General features: G+C 49.4%; 1 protein-coding gene across 2 annotated transcripts in view; it reads right to left on the bottom strand.

Annotated features, from left to right (window-relative positions):
- Positions 1-19,555, bottom strand: part of RIMBP2 (RIMS binding protein 2) — a 1,257,287-nt gene that overhangs the window by 270,926 nt on the left and 966,806 nt on the right. For both annotated transcript variants that reach the window (XM_069215362.1, XM_069215363.1), the window contains 2 exons: positions 8,127-8,278; positions 5,917-5,993 (listed from right to left, as the gene is read on the bottom strand). In XM_069215362.1, the coding sequence (XP_069071463.1) occupies positions 5,917-5,993; positions 8,127-8,278 (229 nt within the window). The remainder of the gene's footprint in view (positions 1-5,916; positions 5,994-8,126; positions 8,279-19,555) is intronic.

The raw sequence follows: 19,555 nt of genomic DNA, 5'->3' as shown, positions 1-19,555 counted from the left end.
CCTCTGCTTTGAGGTATTGTGTTTGGGGTTCAGGCTTCCCTTACCTGTAGTGGGAGGTGCATGGGTGACCCCCCTCTCCCTCTGCTTTGAGCTATTGTGTTTGGGGTTCAGGTTTCTCTTACCTGTAGTGTGTGGTGCATAGGTGACCCTCCCCTTCTACCTATGCTTTGAGGTACTGTGTTTGGGGTTCAGGCTTCCTTTTCTGTAGTGTGTGGTGCAGAGGTGACCCCCCTCTCCCTCTCTTTGAGATATTGTGTTTGGTGTTCCATCTTCTCTTATCTGTAGTATGTGGTGCATAGGCGACCTGCCCCTTCCCACTACGCTTGGAGGTATTGTTTGGGGTTCAGGCTTCTCTTACCTGTAGTGGGCGGTGCACAGGTGGCCCTCCCCTTCCACCTCTGCTTTGAGGTATTGTGTTTGGGGTTCAGGCTTCCCCATACCTGTAGTGGCAGGTATAAGTGACCCCCACCTCTGCTTTGAGGTATTGTGTTTGGGGTTGAGGCTTCTCTTACCTGTATTATGTGGTGCATAGGTGACCCGCCCCTTCCACCTCTGCTTTGAGGTATTGTGTTTGGGGTTCAGGCTTCCCTTACCTGTAGTGGGAGGTGCATGGGTGACCCTCCCCCCTCCCTCTGCTAGAGATTTTGTGTTTGGGGTTCAGGGTTCTCTTATCTGTAGCGTGTGGTGCATAGGTGACCCTCCCCCCCCCTCCACCTCTGGTTTGAGGTGTTGTGTTTGGGGCTCAGGCTTCCCTTACCTGTAGTGCAATGTGCATGGGTGACCCCCTCTCCTGCTGCTTTGAGATATTGTGTTTGGGGTTCAGGCTTCTCTTACCTGTAGTGTGTGGTGCATAGGTGACCCGCCCCTTCCACCTCTGTCTGGAGGTATTGTGTTTGGGGTTCAGGCTTCTTTTACCTGTAGTGAGCGGTCCACAGGTGACCCTCCCCATCCAACTCTGCTTTGAGGTATTGTGTTGTGGTTCAGGCTTACCTTCCCCGTAGTGGGTGGCACAGATGACCCTCCTCTTCCACCTCTGCTCTGGGGTATGTTTTGGGTTTCAAGATTCTCTTACCTATGGTGGGAAGTGCACAAGTGACCCTTCCCTTCTACCTCTACTTTGAGGTATTGTGTTTGAGGTTCAGGCTTCCCTTACCTGTAGTGGGAGGTGCAAAGGTGATACCCCACCTCTGCTTTGAGGTATTGTGTTTGGGGTTCAGGCTCCCCTTACCTGTAGTGGGAGGTGCATAGGTGATACCCCACCTCTGCTTTGCGGTATTGTGTTTGGGTTCAGTCTTCCGTTACCTCTAGTTAGCAGTGCACAGGTGACCCTCCCCTCCTACGTCTGCTTTGAGGTATTTTTTGGGCTTCAGGTTTCCATTACCTATAGTGGAAGGTGCACAGGTGACCCTCCCCCTTCCACCTCTCCTTTGAGGTATTGTGTTTGAGGATCAGGCTTCCCTTACCTGTAGTGGGAGGTGCATAGGTGATACCACACCTCTGCTTTGAGGTATTGTGTTTGGGGTTCAGGCTTCCCTTAGCTGTAGTGGGAGGTGCATGGGTGACCCCCCTCTCCCTCTGCTTTGAGGTATTGCGTTTGGGGTTCCCTTACCTCTAGTCAGCAGTGCATAGGTGACCCTACCTTTCCACCTCATCTTTGAGGTATTGTGTTTGGGTTCAGTCTTCTCTTACCTCTAGTCAGTGGTGCATAGGTGACCCTCCCCTTTGTGGTATGTGTTTGGAGCTGAGGCTTATTTTACCAGTACTACCAGATGTACTCGAAGCCCCTCCTCATGTATATCTGCTTTGAGGCATTGCTTTTTCAGTGCAGCATCCCCTTACCAGTACAGGGTGCTGCATGGGTGGCCCAGCTCCATTTATACCTGCTTTTAGGTAGTGTTTTAGGGGAGCATGCTTCCTTTACCTGTACCGAGTGATACATAAGTGGCTTCCTTTACCTGTACTGAGTTATGCATAAGTGGCTTTCTTTACTTGTACCGAGTGATGCATAAGTGGCTTCCCTTACGTGCACCGAGTGATGCATAAGTGGCTTCCCTTACGTGCACCAAGTGATGCATAAGTGGACTCTCCCTACTTACCTGTGCTTTGATGTATAGTGTTTAGAATGCAGGCTTCACTTATCTATACCTAGCATTGTACAGAGTCACTCACCTGTGTATTCCTGCTGTGAGGTGTTGCTTTCGGGATGGAGCTCTTTTTTACCTGTGCCAGGTGATGCACAGGGGAGTCCCACCTCCCCAGTGTACATCTGCTTTGAGGTATAGTTTCTAGGTAGACTTCCATTACCTGTACCAGGTGATGCACAGGCGAGTCCTCCCCGTGTACATCTGCTTTGAAGTATAGTTTCTGGGGAGTAGAATTCCATTACCCGTACCAGGTGATGCACAGGGGAGTTTCCTCCCCATGTACATCTGCTTTGAGGTATAGTTTCTGGGGTGTAGACTTCCATTACCCGTACCAGGTGATGCACAGGGGAGTTTCCTCCCCATGTACATCTGCTTTGAGGTATAGTTTCTGGGGTATAGGCTTCCATTACCCATACCAGGTGATGCACAGGCGAGTCCCCCGCCCAGTGTACATCTGCTTTGCGGTATAGTTTCTGGGGTGTAGACTTCCATTACCTGTACCAGGTGATGCACATGTGAGCCATCCCCGTGTAGATCTGCTTTGAGGTATAGTTTCTGGGGTATAGACTTCCATTACCCATACCAGGTGATGCACTGGCAAGTCCTCCCCGTGTACATCTGCTTTGAGGTATAGCTTCTGGGGTGTAGACTTCCATTACCTGTACCAGGTGATGCACAGGGGAGTTCCCCCCCCTGTGTACATCTGCTTTGAGGTATAGTTTCTGGGGTGTAGACTTCCATTACCTGGACCAGGTGATGCACAGGCGAGTCTCCCCCAGTGTACATCCGCTTTGAGGTATAGTTTCTGGGGTGTAGGCTTCCATTACCTGTACCAGGTGATGCACAGGCGGGTCCCCCCGTGGGCATCTCCTTTGAGGTACAGTTTCTGGGGTGTAGACTTTCATTACCCGTACCAGGTGATGCACAGGTGAGTCCTCCCCGTGTACATTTGCTTTGAGGTATAGTTTCTGGGGTGTAGACTTCCATTACCTGTACCAGGTGATGCACAGGTGAGTCCTGCCTGTGTACATCTGCTTTGAAGTATAGTTTATGGGGTGTAGACTTCCATTACCTGTATCAGGTGATGCACAGGTGAGTCGTCCCCGTGTACATCTGCTTTGAGGTATAGTTTCTGGGGTGTAGACTTCCATTACCTGTACCAGGTGATGCACAGGTGAGTCCTGCCTGTGTACATCTGCTTTGAGGTATAGTTTCTGGGGTGTAGACTTCCATTACCCGGACCAGGTGATGCACAGGTGAGTCGTCCCCGTGTACATCTGCTTTGAGGTATAGTTTCTGGGGTGTAGACTTCCATTACCCGTACCAGGTGATGCACTGGCGAGTCATCCCTGTGTACATCTGCTTTGAGGTATAGTTTCTGGGGTGTAGACTTCCATTACCTGTACCAGGTGATGCACAGGCGAGTCCCCCCCCCAGTGTAGATCTGTTTTGAGGTATAGTTTCTGGGGTGTAGACTTCCATTACCTGTACCAGGTAATGCACAGGCGAGTCCCCCCGTGTACATCTGTTTGGAGGTACAGTTTCTGGGGTGTAGACTTCCATTACCGGTACCAGGTGATGGACAGGTGAGTCCTCCCTGTGTACATCTGCTTTGAGGTATAGTTTCTGGGGTGTAGACTTCCATTACCTGTACCAGGTGATGCACAGGTGAGTCCTCCCTGTGTACATCTGCTTTTAGGTATAGTTTCTGGGGTGTAGACTTCCATTACCCGTACCAGGTGATGCACTGGTGAGTCCTCCCTGTGTACATCTGCTTTGAGGTATAGTTTCTGGGGTGTAGACTTCCATTACCCGTACCAGGTGATGCACTGGTGAGTCCTCCCTGTGTACATCTGCTTTGAGGTATAGTTTCTGGGGTGTAGACTTCCATTACCCGTACCAGGTGATGCACTGGTGAGTCCTCCCCGTGTACATCTGCTTTGAGGTATAGTTTCTGGGGTGTAGACTTCCATTACCCGTACCAGGTGATGCACTGGTGAGTCCTCCCCGTGTACATCTGCTTTGAGGTATAGTTTTTGGGATGTAGACTTCCATTACCTGTACCAGGTGATGCACAGGTGAGTCCTCCCCGTGTAAACCTGCTTTGAGGTATAGTTTTTGGGGTGTAGACTTCCATTACCTGTACCAGGTAATGCACAGGCGAGTTCCCCAGTGTACATCTGCTTTGAGGTACAGTTTCTGGGGTGTAAAATTCCATTACCCGTACCAAGTGATGCACAGGGGAGTCCTCCCCATGTACATCTGCTTTGAGGTATAGTTTCTGGGGTGTAGACTTCCATTACCTGCATCAGGTGATGCACAGGCGAGCCCCCCCGTGTACATCAGCTTTGAGGTATAGTTTCTGGGGTGAAGACTTCCATTACCTGTACCAGGTGATGCACTGGTGAGTCCTCCCCATGTACATCTGATTTGAGGTATAGTTTCTGGGGTGTAGACTTCCATTACCTGTACCAGGTGATGCACAGGCGAGCCCCTCCCTGTGTACATCTGCTTTGAGGTATAGTTTCTGGGGTGTAGAATTCCATTACCCATACCAGGTGATGCACAGGGGAGTCCTCCCCATGTACATCTGCTTTGAGGTATAGTTTCTGGGGTGTAGACTTCCATTACCTGCATCAGGTGATGCACAGGTGACCCCCCCGTGTACATCAGCTTTGAGGTATAGTTTCTGGGGTGTAGACTTCCATTACCCGTACCAGGTGATGCACAGGGGAGTCCTCCCCATGTACATCTGCTTTGAGGTATAGTTTCTGGGGTGTAGACTTCCATTACCTGTACTAGGTGATGCACAGGAGAGTCCCCCCGTGTACATCTGCTTTGAGGTACAGTTTCTGGGGTGTAGACTTCCATTACCCGTACCAGGTGATGCACTGGTGAGTCATCCCCGTGTACATCTGTTTTGAGGTATAGTTTATGGGGTGTAGACTTCCATTACCTGTATCAGGTGATGCACAGGCAAGTCCCCCATGTACATCAGCTTTGAAGTACAGTTTCTGGGGTGTAGACTTCCATTACCTGTATCAGGTGATGCACAGGCAAGTCCCCCATGTACATCAGCTTTGAAGTACAGTTTCTGGGGTGTAGACTTCCATTACCTGTATCAGGTGATGCACAGGCAAGTCCCCCATGTACATCAGCTTTGAGGTACAGTTTCTGGGGTGTAGACTTCCATTACCCATACCAGGTGATGCACAGGCGAGCCCCCCGTGTACATCAGCTTTGAGGTATAGTTTCTGGAGTGTAGACTTCCATCACCCGTACCAGGTGATGCACTGGTGAGTCATCCCCGTGTACATCTGCTTTGAGGTATAGATTATGGGGTGTAGACTTCCATTACCTGTATCAGGTGATGCACAGGCAAGTCCCCCATGTACATCAGCTTTGAGGTATAGTTTCTGGGCTGTAGACTTTCATTACCTGTATCAGGTGATGCACAGGCAAATCCCCCATGTACATCAGCTTTGAGGTATAGTTTCTGGGCTGTAGACTTTCATTACCTGTACAAGGTGATGCACAAGTGGCTCCTCCCTATATATTTCAGCTTTGAGGTAGCCTTTTGGGGGTTCAGGTTTCCTTTAGCTGTACCCAGTAAGGTATTTGTGGACCCTCTCCATTTGCCTGTGCTTAGAGGTCCCTTCAGGTACGTTGTTTGGCATGCAGGCTTCACTTACCCGTACCAAGGAATGCCTGGGGGCACCCACCTGTATATCACTCTGTGAAGTATTGCTTTTGGGGTGCAGCCTCTTCTTACCTGTACCGGGCGATGCATAGGTGGACCCTCCCTGTGTATCTCTGCTTTGAGGTATTGGTGTTTGGTTCACTGTCCATCTGAAAAACAGACACAGACAACTTCACACTTCTGGTCTTCCACCACTTGAGACATGGCCACTGGGACAATGACACTGAGACCAAGACAACAGGATAATGACACGGAGCCTGGGACAAGGAAACCGGGACAATGGCACGGACATTAGGACAGTGACATGGATTCTGGGACAAGGAAACTGACACAACAACACTAAGATAGTGACATGGCCACTGGGACAATGACACTGAAACAAATACACTGGGATAGTGACATGGACACGGGGACAAGGACACTGAGCCATGGCCACCGGGACACTGACACTAACAGGAGACGTTAGGATAGAGACAAACACTGTGATGAGGACACTGGGCAATGACACTAAGACGCTAGGACAGTGACACAGACACTGGGATGGTATCATGGACACAGCCACTGGCACGTGACAGTGGCATGTGGAGAGTGGTACACAGACAGTGGCATGTAACAGTGGCACACAGAGAGGGGCCCACAGACAGTGGCTCACACAGACACACTAGCACATAGTCAGTGGTATACAGACAGTGGTGATGGTGGCACGCAGATAGTGGCACACAAACACACTGAGTTTCATGCAGGCAGTGACACACCTACATCAGCAGGTGGACGGTGGTGTGCAGACTGGCATGCAGACAGTATCCCACAGACAGTGGCACACACACATCATGTCTCACAGATAGTGGCAGGTGGACAGTGGCATGCACAGAGTGGCACACATACAGTGGCACACAGACAGGATCCCATTGACAGTGGTACACACACACACCCTGGTACGTGAACATTGGCACGTAGACAGTGGCACACAGACAGTGGCATGCAGACAGTGGCATGCAGACAGTATCCCACGGACAGGGGCACACACACACCCTGGCTCACAGATAGAGGCAGGTGGACGGTGGCATGCACAGAGTGGCATGTACACTGTGGCACATATACAGTGGCACGTAGATAGTGGCACACAGACAGGATCCCATTGACAGTGGTACACACACACCCTGCTTCATGGACAGTGGCACACAGACAGTCGCATGTAGACAGTGGCACGCAGAGAGTATCCACAGACAGTGGTACACACACACCCTGGTACGTGGACATTGGCATGTAGACAGTGGCACATAGACAGTGGCATGCAGACAGTATCCCACAGACAGTGGCACACACACACACGCCCTGGCTCACGGATAGTAGCAGGTGGATAGTGGCATGCACAGAGTGGCACGTACACTGTGGCACCTAGACAGTGGCACGCAGACAGGATCCCATTGACAGTGGTACACACACACCCTGCTTCATGGACAGTGGCACACAGACAGTCACATGTAGACAGTGGCACGCAGAGAGTATCCACAGACAGTGGTACACACACACCCTGGTACATGGACATTGGCACATAGACAGTGGTATGCAGACAGAAGCACGTAGATAGTATCCCATAGATAGTGGTACGCACACACCCTGGTTCACGGACAATAGCATGCAGACAGTGACACGCAGTTAGTATCCCATAGACAGTTGTGTACACACACACACCCTGGTTCACAGACAGTGGCATGCAGACAGTATCACATAGAAAGTTGTACACACATACACCCTGGTTCACCGACAGCGGCATATAGGCAGTGGCACAAATACTGTGGCACGCAGTCAGTATACCACAGACAGTGGCACACACACACCGTGGTTCGCGAACAGTGGCACGAAGAGTGTGGAACGTAGACTGTGGCAGAAATACAGTGGCACACACACTGGCACACAGACACTGGCACGCAGACAGTATCCCATAGACAGTGGAGCACACACACCCTGGTTCACTAGCAGGTAAACAGTGGCACGTAGAGAGTGCCACACAGACAGTGGTACACACACACACACACCCTGGTCCACCGACAGTGGCAGGTGAACAGTGGCACACAGGCAGTATTCCATAGACAGTGGTATACACACACGCTGGTTCACGGGCAGTGGCACTTAGAGTGGCACACACACAATGGCACGCGGACAGTATCCCATAGACATTGGCACACAGAAAGTAGCACATGGGACACGAACAAGGGGACCCCTCACCACCCATGCCCACGGCACCACAAACCCCAGAGAGGGTTGCAACTAGGACTCACGTCGGCGTCGAGCCTGTTCCGGGGGCTCCCGGCCCTGGACCTGGTGAGGAAGGTGGGCCGCACGGAGATCTGCTCCGGTTTGTCGACAGAGACCTGAAGGGGTCGGATGAACTCGGAAATCACCGGCCGGTTCCCCGAGGGACTCTCATGACCTGTGGAGGAGAGAAGGTGGAAGACGTCAGCACGGGCCCTGCTCGGTGGCTGGTCATCCCAAAAGACAGTCAAGTGGCCCCTGTCTGTCTCCAGAACCGGACAAACGGACACCAGGGCCGAGGTGCAGTCAAGTGGCCCCTGTCTGTCTCCAGAACCGGACAAACGGACACCAGGGCCGAGGTGCAGTCAAGTGGCCCCTGTCTGTCTCCAAGAACGGACAAACGGACACCAGGGCCGAGGTGCAGTCAAGTGGCCCCTGTCTGTCTCCAGAACCGGACAAACGGACACCAGGGCCGAGGTGCAGCCAAGTGGCCCCTGTCTGTCTCCAGAACCGGACAAACAGACACCAGCAGGGCTGAGGTGCAGCCAAGTGGCCCCTGTCTGTCTCCAGAACCGGACAAACGGACACCAGGGCCGCGCTGCAGTCAAGTGGACCCCGTCTGTCTCTGGCACCGGGAAACGGACATCAGGGCCGCGGTGCCAACGCCAAGCGCCTGGGGAGGCAGCGCTGTGGAACAGTGCGCGGCGCCACATGGGCAGAGACGAGCGCCCTCGAGAGATGGGTGGTGGGGGCTCTGGGGGGCCTGCGGGCTTCGGTTAAAAGGAAGCCGGCTAATTAAGGCTTTGAGGTTTCTGAAGGACTCAATTACACCCTTAGACGGACGGCCATCCGCCGCTCGTGCTCTCAAAGATGCGCATCCGTGCCAGGTGGCCACCCCCGCACCCCCACCCTGGAGAAGCGCTGGCAGCGTGGACTGGTCCAGAGTGAAACAGTGATCTGTTAGGCGGCTCTCGGGCTCTGCGGGGACAGTGCGGCTGGGGCTCAGTCACTGACATGGCGGACTCACCTTTGAATGGTTTATAGGGCTGGAGCAGGGTCACTCACACCACAGGGTCACTTAAGAAGCACTGGCAGAGCTGGACTGCAGCCCCACCGTCTGTGCCAAGATAACAGACCCTACAGAAAGTCATGTGCCGAAACTTCTGCATTCCAGTAAATAGTTAGAAAGTTCAAATTAGGGTCACATGTACTTTTTAACTGTTTGTAAACTTTAGAAACGGTGTGCAGGGAAGCAGCAAAAGCCATAATATATATTCTGGATCAGGAGTGGAAATTTGGGGCAGAATATCTAGAAAATAATTAAGTCAAGCGTTACATAGAATATCTTACTTATGGGTGTCTGTATCAAGTAACATGAACTTAGTTTGCAGTTCAGAGAATGGCAGCAAAGATCCTTTTCCACCAAGGTAAAACGTACCAGCAATTATCCATGATTTCCAGAATTTGACGGTATGATTACATTTTATTTTAGGGTTAGGCCAAAGAGATAGCTTGACAGAAATTGAAATATGGAAGAAAATGAAGAACCAAAATCATGTCTGATTAGTTGAGCAGAGCTGGTAATGATCGATGACCGAAGAAGGTTATGGGACTTGGCCATAGATGACACTGTCGGTAGAGGAAGTGGTGCGACCAGATGTCGTTCCGTTAGAAGCCCTTAAGGTGCCTGACTAGGATCAACGCAGGCAAACCAAAGAGAACCTTGTTTTAAAATAAATGCTTTATGGTGATTGAAGAAATCCGGTAAACCAAACGTTTCCCCAGTAGGTCTGGAATGTTTAAGTTTAACATACCGAATGTACGGTGGTTTGTGCTGCCAAGGAAATTTGCAAATACGTTTATCTAATTTTTATAGAAAGTGAAAGGATATTTTACTAGGATTATAGATAAAGTACACATAAGAGCAGACACCATTTTGATCTTCAAGTTTTCTCCACCATGACAAATACTATGAATGTGCAACAGCCCTCCTGTCTTCAGCAAGCGTCTTGGACTTCACCAATATTCCAGGGTGATCCCTAGAAAAGGGAGGTTCAGGGGACGTGAGAGTGTAGGGTCAGTAGATGTAGGAGGAGGATCAGGGGTTGTGTGAGAGTGTAGGGTCAGTGGATGTAGAGGAGGGTCATGAAATGTGAGTGTAGGGTCAGTAGATGTAGAGGAGGGTCGGAGGGTCATGAGATGTGAGTGTAGGGTCAGTGGATGTAGAGGAGGGTCATGAGATGTCACTGTAGGGTCAGTAGTAGAGGAAGGCCATGAGATGTGAGTGTAGGGTCAGTAGATGTAGAGGAGGGTCGGAGGGTCATGAGATGTGAGTGGAGGGTCAGTAGATGTGAGTGGAGGGTCAGTAGATGTGAGTGGAGGGTCAGTAGGTGTGAGTGGAGGGTCATGAGATGTAGAGGAGGGTCATGAGATGTCAGTGTAGGGTCAGTAGATGAAGAGGAGGGTCATGAGATGTGAGTGTAGGGTCAGTGGATGTGAGGAGGGTCATGAGATGTGAGTGTAGGGTCAATAGATGTAGAGGAGGGTCATGAGGTGTGAGTGTAGGGTCATGAGATGTGAGTGTAGGGTCAGTAGATGTAGAGGAGGGTCGGAGGGTCATGAGATGTGAGTGGAGGGTCAGTAGATGTAGAGGAGGGTCATGAGGTGTGAGTGTAGGGTCATGAGATGTGAGTGTAGGGTCAATAGATGTGAGTGGAGGGTCAGTAGATGTAGACTAGGGTCAGAAGATGTAGAGGAGGGTCATGAGATGTCAGTGTAGGGCCAGTAGATGTAGAGGACGGTCACGAGATGTCAGTGTAGGGCCAGTAGATGTAGAGATGTAGAGGAGGGTCATGAGATGTTAGTGTAGGGTCAGTAGATGAAGAGGAGGGTCAGGAGATGTGAGTGTAGGGTCAGTAGATGTCGAGGAGGGTCATGAGTCATGAGTGTAGGATCAGTAGATGTAGAGGAGGCTCATGAATTGTGTGTAGGCCCAGTAGATGTGGAGGAGGGTCAGTAGGTGTGACTGTAGGGTCAGTAGATGTAGAGGAGGATCAGGGGTTGTGTGAGAGTGCAGGGTCAGTAGATGTAGAGGAGGGTCAGGAGATTTGAGTGTAGGGTCAGTGGATGTAGAGGAGGGTCAGGAGATGTGAGTGTAGGGTCAGTAAATGTAGAAGAGGATCAGTAGATATGAGTGGAGGGTCAGTAGATGTGGAGGAGGGTCATGAGATATGAGTGTAGGGCCAGTAGATGTAGAGTAGGATCAGGGGTTGAGAGAGTGTAGGGTCTGTAGATGTGAGTGGAGGGTCAGTAGATGTGAGTGGAGGGTCAGTAGATGTGGAGGAGGGTCATGAATTGTGAGTGTAGGGTCAGTAGATGTAGAGGAGGGTCATGAATTGTGAGTGTAGGGCCAGTAGATGTAGAGGACGGTCACGAGATGTCAGTGTAGGGTCAGTAGATGAAGAGGAGGGTCAGGAGATGTGAGTGTAGGGTCAGTAGATGTCGAGGAGGGTCATGAGTTATGAGTGTAGGATCAGTAGATGTAGAGGAGGCTCATGAATTGTGTGTAGGCCCAGTAGATGTGGAGGAGGGTCAGTAGGTGTGACTGTAGGGTCAGTAGATGTAGAGGAGGATCAGGGGTTGTGTGAGAGTGCAGGGTCAGTAGATGTAGAGGAGGGTCAGGAGATTTGAGTGTAGGGTCAGTGGATGGAAAGAAGGGTCAGGAGATGTGAATGTAGGGTCAGTGGATGTAGAGGAGGGTCAGGAGATGTGAGTGTAGGGTCAGTAAATGTAGAAGAGGATCAGTAGATATGAGTGGAGGGTCAGTAGATGTGGAGGAGGGTCATGAGATATGAGTGTAGGGCCAGTAGATGTAGAGTAGGATCAGGGGTTGAGAGTGTAGGGTCTGTAGATGTGAGTGTAGGGTCAGTAGATGTGAGTGGAGGGTCAGTAGATGTGGAGGAGGGTCATGAATTGTGAGTGTAGGGTCAGTGGGTGTGGAGAAGGGTCATTTGATGTGGAGGAGGTTCATGGGATGTGAGTGTAGGGTCAGATGTGGAGGAGGGTCATGAGTTGTGAGTGTAGGATCAGTAGATGTAGAGGAGGGTCATGAATTGTGAGTGTAGGGTCAGTGGATGTAGAGGAGGGTAAGGAGATATAAGTGTAGAGTCAGTAGATGAGGAGGAGGATCAGTAGATGTGAGTGTAGGGTCAGTGGATGGAGAGAAGGGTCATGAGATGTGAACGTAGGGTAAGTGGATGTAGAGGAGGGTCAGTAGATGTGAGTGTAGGGTCAGTAAATGTTAGTGGAGGGTCAGTAGATGTGGAGGAGGGTCATGAGATATGAGTGTAGGGCCAGTATATGTAGAGGAGGAGGATCAGGGGTTGAGAGAGTGTAGGGTCAGTAGATGTGAGTGGAGGGTCAGTAGATGTGGAGGAGGGTCATGAATTGTGAGTGTAGAGTCAGTAGATGTAGAGGAGGGTCATGAATTGTGAGTGTAGGGTCAGTAGATGTAAAGGAAGGGCAGGAGATGTGAGTGTAGGGTCAGTGGATGCAGAGGAGGGTCAAGGGTTGAGAGAGAGTGTAGGGTCAGTAGATGTAGAGGAGGGTAAGGAGATGTAAGTGTAGAGTCAGTAGATGTAGAGGAGGATCAGTAGATGTGAGTGTAGGATCAGTGGATGAGAGTGTAGGGTCAGTAGATGTAGAGGAGGATCAGGGGTTGTGAGAGTTTAGGGTCAGTAGATGTAGAGTAGGGTCATTAGATGTGAGTGGAGGGTCAGTAGATGTAAAGGAGGGTCTTGAGATGTGAGTGTAGGTTTAGTAGATGTAGAGGAGGGTCATGAGATGTGAGTGTAGGGTCAGTAGATGTGAGTGGAGGGTCAGCAGATGTGAGTGGAGGGTCAGTAGATGTAGAGGAGGGTCATGAGATGTCAGTGTAGGGCCAGTAGATGTAGAGGAGGGTCATGAGATGTCAGTGTGGGGCCAGTAGATGTAGAGGAAGGTTAGTAGATGTGAGTGTAGGATCAGTAGATGTAGAGGAGGGTCATGAGATGTCAGTGTAGGGTCAGTAGATGTAGGAGAGGGTCATGCGATCTGAGTGTAGGGCCAGTAGATACAGAGGAGGGTCATGAGATGTGAATGTAGAGTCAGTTGATGTAGGGGAGGGGTCATGAGATGTGGGTGTAGGGCCAGAAGATGTAAAGGAGGGTCATGAGATGTGAGTGTAGGGTCAGTAGATACAGAGGAGGGTCATGAGATGTGAATGTAAGGTCAGGAGATGTGAGTGTAGGGTCAGGAGATGTGAGTGTAGGGTCAGGAGATGTGAGTGTAGGGTCAGAAGATGTAGAGGAGGGTCATGAGATGTGAGTGTAGGGCCATTAGATGTAGAGGAGGGTCATGAGATGTCAGTGTAGGGTCAGTAGATGTAGGAGAGGGTCATGCGATCTGAGTGTAGGGCCAGTAGATACAGAGGAGGGTCACGAGATGTGAATGTAGAGTCAGTTGATGTAGGGGAGGGGTCATGAGATGTGGGTGTAGGGCCAGGAGATGTAGAGGAGGGTCATGAGATGTGAGTGTAGGGTCAGTAGATACAGAGGAGGGTCATGAGATGTGAATGTAGAGTCAGTTGATGTAAGGGAGGGTCATGAGATGTGGGTGTAGGGCCAGGAGATGTAGAGGAGGGTCATGAGATGTGAGTGTAGGGTCAGTAGATGTAGATGAGGATCCGGGGTTGTGAGAGAGTGTAGGGTCAGTAGATGTGAGTGTAGGTTCAGTAGATGTAGAGGGGGGTCAGTAGATGTAGAAGAGGGTCATGAGATGTGAGTGTAGGGTCAGTAGACGTGAGTGTAGGTTCTGTAGAGGGGGGTCAGTAGATGTAGAAGAGGGTCATGAGATGTGAGTGTAGGGTCAGTAGATGTAAAGGAAGGGCAGGAGATGTGAGTGTAGGGCCAGTGCATGCAGAGGAGGGTCAAGGGTTGAGAGAGAGTGTAGGGTCAGTAGATGTAGAGGAGGGTCATGAGATGTGAGTGTAGGTTCGGTAGATGTAGAGGAGGGTCATGAGATGTCAGTGTAGGGCCAGGAGATGTAGAGGAGGAGGATCAGGGGTTGAGAGAGTGTAGGGTCAGTAGATGTGAGTGGAGGGTCAGTAGATGTGGAGGAGGGTCATGAATTGTGAGTGTAGAGTCAGTAGATGTAGAGGAGGGTCATGAATTGTGAGTGTAGGGTCAGTAGATGTAAAGGAAGGGCAGGAGATGTGAGTGTAGGGTCAGTGGATGCAGAGGAGGGTCAAGGGTTGAGAGAGAGTGTAGGGTCAGTAGATGTAGAGGAGGGTAAGGAGATGTAAGTGTAGAGTCAGTAGATGTAGAGGAGGATCAGTAGATGTGAGTGTAGGATCAGTGGATGAGAGTGTAGGGTCAGTAGATGTAGAGGAGGATCAGGGGTTGTGAGAGTTTAGGGTCAGTAGATGTAGAGTAGGGTCATTAGATGAGTGTAGGGTTAGTAGATGTAAAGGAGGGTCTTGAGATGTGAGTGTAGGTTTAGTAGATGTAGAGGAGGGTCATGAGATGTGAGTGTAGGGTCAGTAGATGTGAGTGGAGGGTCAGCAGATGTGAGTGGAGGGTCAGTAGATGTAGAGGAGGGTCATGAGATGTCAGTGTAGGGCCAGTAGATGTAGAGGAGGGTCATGAGATGTCAGTGTGGGGCCAGTAGATGTAGAGGAAGGTTAGTAGATGTGAGTGTAGGATCAGTAGATGTAGAGGAGGGTCATGAGATGTCAGTGTAGGGCCATTAGATGTAGAGGAGGGTCATGAGATGTCAGTGTAGGGTCAGTAGATGTAGGAGAGGGTCATGCGATCTGAGTGTAGGGCCAGTAGATACAGAGGAGGGTCATGAGATGTGAATGTAGAGTCAGTTGATGTAGGGGAGGGGTCATGAGATGTGGGTGTAGGGCCAGGAGATGTAGAGCAGGGTCATGAGATGTGAGTGTAGGGTCAGTAGATGTAGAGGAGGGTCAGGGGTTGTGAGAGAGTGTAGGGTCAGTAGATGTTAGTGTAGGGTCAGTAGATGTAGTGTAAGGTCAGTAGATGTAGAGGAGGGTCAGTAGATGTAGAGGAGGATCAGGGGCTGTGAGAGTGTAGGGTCAGTAGATGTGAGTGTAGGGTCAGTAGATGTGAGTGGAGGGTCAGTAGATGTACAGGATGGTCATGAGATGCGAGTGTAGGGTCAGTAGATGTAGAGGATCGTCATGAGATGTGAGTGGAGGGTCAGTAGATGTAGAGGAGGGTCATGAGATTTGAGTGTAGGGTCATGAGATGTGAGTGTAGGGTCAGTAGATGTAGAGCAGTGTCATGAATTGTGAGTGTAGGGTCAGTAGATGTGAAGGAGGGTCATGAGAGGTGAGTGTAGGGCCAGGAAATGTAGAGGAGGGTCATGAGATGTGAATGTAGGGTCAGTAGATGTAGAGGAGTGTCAGTAGATGTGAGTGGAGGGCCTGTAAATGTAGAGGAGGGTCATGAGATGCAAGTGTAGGGTCAGTAGATGTAGAGGGAGATCAGGAGTTGTGAGAGAGTGTAGGGTCAGTAGATATGAGTGGAGAGTCAGTAGATGTGGAGGAAGGTCATGAGATGTGAGTGTAGGGTCAGTAGATGTAGACGAGGGTCAGAAGATGTAGAGGAGGGTCATGAGATGTGAGTATAGGGTCAGTAGATGTAGAGGAGTGTCAGTACATGTGAGTGTAGAGTCAGTAGTTGTAGAGGAGGGTTTAGAAGCGTCACTCCCCGTAAAGTGGAGGCGGGAGGGATTCCTTCTTCCATCAGACTGGATGGTCTTCTTAGATGTAGAAGATGCTCATCTTTCATCCTCCTACTTTCAACCCGAGCACCAATTTCAACCAGAGCACAGATTACAGAGATTTTAACCAGAACACAGATTTCAGAGATTTTAACCAGAGCACAGATTTCAGAGATTTTAACCAGAGCACAGATTTCAGAGATTTTAACCAGAGCACAGATTTCGGAGATTTCAACCAGAGCACAGATGTCAACCAGAGCAGAGATTTCAACCAGAGCAGAGATTTCAACCAGAGCGCAGATTTCAACCAGAGCGCAGATTTCAACCAGAGCACAGATTTCAACCAGAGCACAGATTTCAACCAGAGCACAGATTTCAACCAGATCACAGATTTCAAACAGAGCACAGATTTCAACCAGATCACAGATGTCAACCAGAGCACAGATTTCAAAGATGTCAACCAGAGCAGAGATCAGATTTCAACCAGAGCAGATATTTCAAAGATGTCACAGATGTCAAACAGAGCAGAGATTTCAACCCGAGCAGAGATTTCAACCCTTTCCACTGGAATTGTCCAGTGCTCCATCACTGTGAGGGATCCCAGAATATGGACTAGATCTTGAATCTAGTGGTCCCTACTAGCTGAATTACCATGGCAGGGGGGTTTGCCAACACATTTTCTTGTTTACCTGTTAATATTCTGTTTTATGCATTTGCATTGAGGCCTCCCTGTCAGAGCCGGCTATTACTGGATAGCTCCCTGGGCAGAAAGAAGATTAGCCCCTATTTGTGGAATCCCTGACTAAGGAGTGACTGGCCTCTGAATAGAGACACCTCAGTTCCTCCCCCAGTTCACCTGTATCACCCACAGCGTAGCTCCTTCATGCTGGTGCCAACCTGTTGATGTGAGACGGGAGTGAGTGAAGGGAGACAAGACAAAAAGAGACAGACGGGGGTTGATGGGATATTAAAAAAGTCACCTGTGGCACCTAAAAACACACGAAAAGCTGAATAATTGAAGCCAAGCATCCCACAGGAGTTTGCCTAACCTTAATGCAGAGAGCTCCATGCGCCCCTCTGAAGGTTGGTGCCCATGGTGGGGCTAAAGCTCTCCGGTGCCCGTGCCAAAGGCCAGTACTGCTCACGCTGTCCACTCTCTGAATTATCTTCTATTTTCAGAGGTGGAACAGAGCTACATGGAAATCAGGGGCACACAAACACGGTCAAAAACAAGCACTGGTAAAGGTAAAAGATCTACCCTGAGCTGCCAGCCTTTTGGATTTGCAATGCTTTATTCTTTTGCTTTTTTAAGAATAAAATATTGTTGTTGGAGCTGTTTAGTCCTTGCCAATATATAAAAAAGAATTGAAAAAGGAAAAATATTTTTTTCGTCTCAGAAAGTCCACATTTTTACAGTAGTATCCGACAGTGATGGGAACTACTTTATGGGTGTATGTGCTCTTTGTGAAAGAATTGAATTTAATAATATTAAAGTTAGCCAATGGTTGAAATGGGCCAGCCTATTGCCCCAGGCTGTAGTGAGAAGTAACAAAATACGAACAACACAATAACAGATGAAGAGAGCTGGCTGAAAGCGCTAGTAAATATATATATATATATATATATATATATATATATATATAAATATATATGTATATTAATTAAAATCAAGATGTCTTGGCTAACAGACAAACACAGGTAACCTTAACCTCAAGGCTGCAGGAGGCGAGGTCTCCACGAAGGAACATCTCCTATCACACGTTCCAGAGCTCAGGAGCCAGTTCCCTCCAAGAGGCTTCTGGGAAATGTGCTGGGAGAATTCTGGAACTAATCTCTCTGCTTAAGTGGCACTGGCATGCATATCACACGTGACAGAATGTTCCTTTATTATCTCACGACAGTATATTAAGCCTGTTTTCTTTCCACTTTAATAGAATTATTTTATGCGCTGCCTCGGAAGGCAACTTAGTCTGAGCGGAAACAGGAAAGTAAGGACCTGATTTAGAACTTGGCGGATGGATTAGTCCATCACAAACACTACGGATATTCCATGCACCATATTACCGTCTCCATAGGATATAATGGGATCATATACAGTAGACGGGATATCCGTCACATTTGTGACAGAGTATTCCCCTCCGTCATGCAGATTCTTTTTATTGAAACCTATTTTCCTGACTTCGATTCAGTATCCATTAGGGGTCCTAGAAGCACCCGCTCCTCAAAAGCACTTTCAGATCTAAAAAATTAGAAAGAACCATTGCAGAAACCAACAAAAGAACCCCTGTCAGTTGCAGACCGTGGCAAGAGACAGGTCAGGAGGTCTAGAACTCCAAAGACCCTGGGCTCAGGTCACTAGATCTCTACAAGTGAAGGGCTCAAAGACCTATGATCTAGACCCTGCACTTAGATAACAGTAGCACCAACAACCTAGGTTCGAGACCCTGCACCTAGATCACCCTATGACCTATGCAAGTAAAAGGCCCAACAACCTAGATTCTAGAGCCTGCACATAGTTTGCATGAAGACCTATAAAACCAAGAGACCCAACAACCTAGTTCTACAACCTGCACCTAGATGGCACCAAGACCTATACAGGTGAAAGGCCCAATAGCCTAGGTTCAAGACCCTGCACATAGAACGCACCAAGTACTATACATGTGAGAGGCCCAACGGCCTAGGTTGGAGGCCCGGCACTTAGATCACACCAAGAGCTGTACAAGTGGAAGGATCCACGACCTAGGTTCTAGACCCCACACTTAGATCACACCAAGACCTATACAAGTGAAAGGCCCAACAACCTAGGTTCTAGACTCTTCACTAAGATCGCACAAAGACCTATACAAGTGAAAGGCCCAACAACCTAGGTTCTAGACCCTGCATGTAGATCGCAACAAGACCTATAGAAGTGAAAGGCCCAACTAACCAGGTTCTAGACCCTGCATGTACATAAACTCAAGACCTATACAAGTGAAAGGTCCAAGGACCCAGGAAGTAGACCCTGTGCTTAGATTGCACCAAGACTTATACACGTAAAAGGCCCAACGGCCTAGATTCTAGACCCTGCACCTACATCACATGAAGAACTATACAAGCGAAAGGCCCAATGAGCTAGGTTCTAGACCCTGCACCTAGATCGCATCATGACCGATACAAGTGAAAGGCTAACAACTTAAGTTCATGACCCTGCACCTAGATCGCACCATGACCTATGCAAGTAAAAGGCCCAATGACCTAGGTTCTAGACCCTGCACATAGATTGCATGAAGACCTATACAAGCAAAAGGCCCAACAACCTAGGTTCTAGACCCTGCACATAGATTGCATGAAGACCTATACAAGCAAAAGGCCCAACAACCGAGACCTGCACCTAATTCTCACCATGACCTATACAAGTAAAAGGCCCAACGACCTAGGTTCTAGACCCTGCACATAGATTGCATGAAGACCCATACAAGTGAAAGGCCCAAAGGCCTAAGTTCTGGACCCTGCAATTAGATTGCAGAAAGACCTATACAAGCAAAAGGACCAACGACCTATGTTCTGGACCCTGCACTTGAATTGCACCAAGACCTACAGACATGAAAGGCCTAACAGCCTAGTTCTACAGCCTGCACCTAGATGGCACTAAGACCTATACAAGTGAAAAGCCCAACGACCTAGGCTATAG

The sequence above is a fragment of the Pleurodeles waltl genome, chromosome 11, assembly GCF_031143425.1.
Source record: "Pleurodeles waltl isolate 20211129_DDA chromosome 11, aPleWal1.hap1.20221129, whole genome shotgun sequence".
NCBI classification, from domain to species: domain Eukaryota; kingdom Metazoa; phylum Chordata; class Amphibia; order Caudata; family Salamandridae; genus Pleurodeles; species Pleurodeles waltl.
Note: the sequence above shows the minus strand (reverse complement) of the source record. Positions and strands in the feature narration are given on the sequence as shown.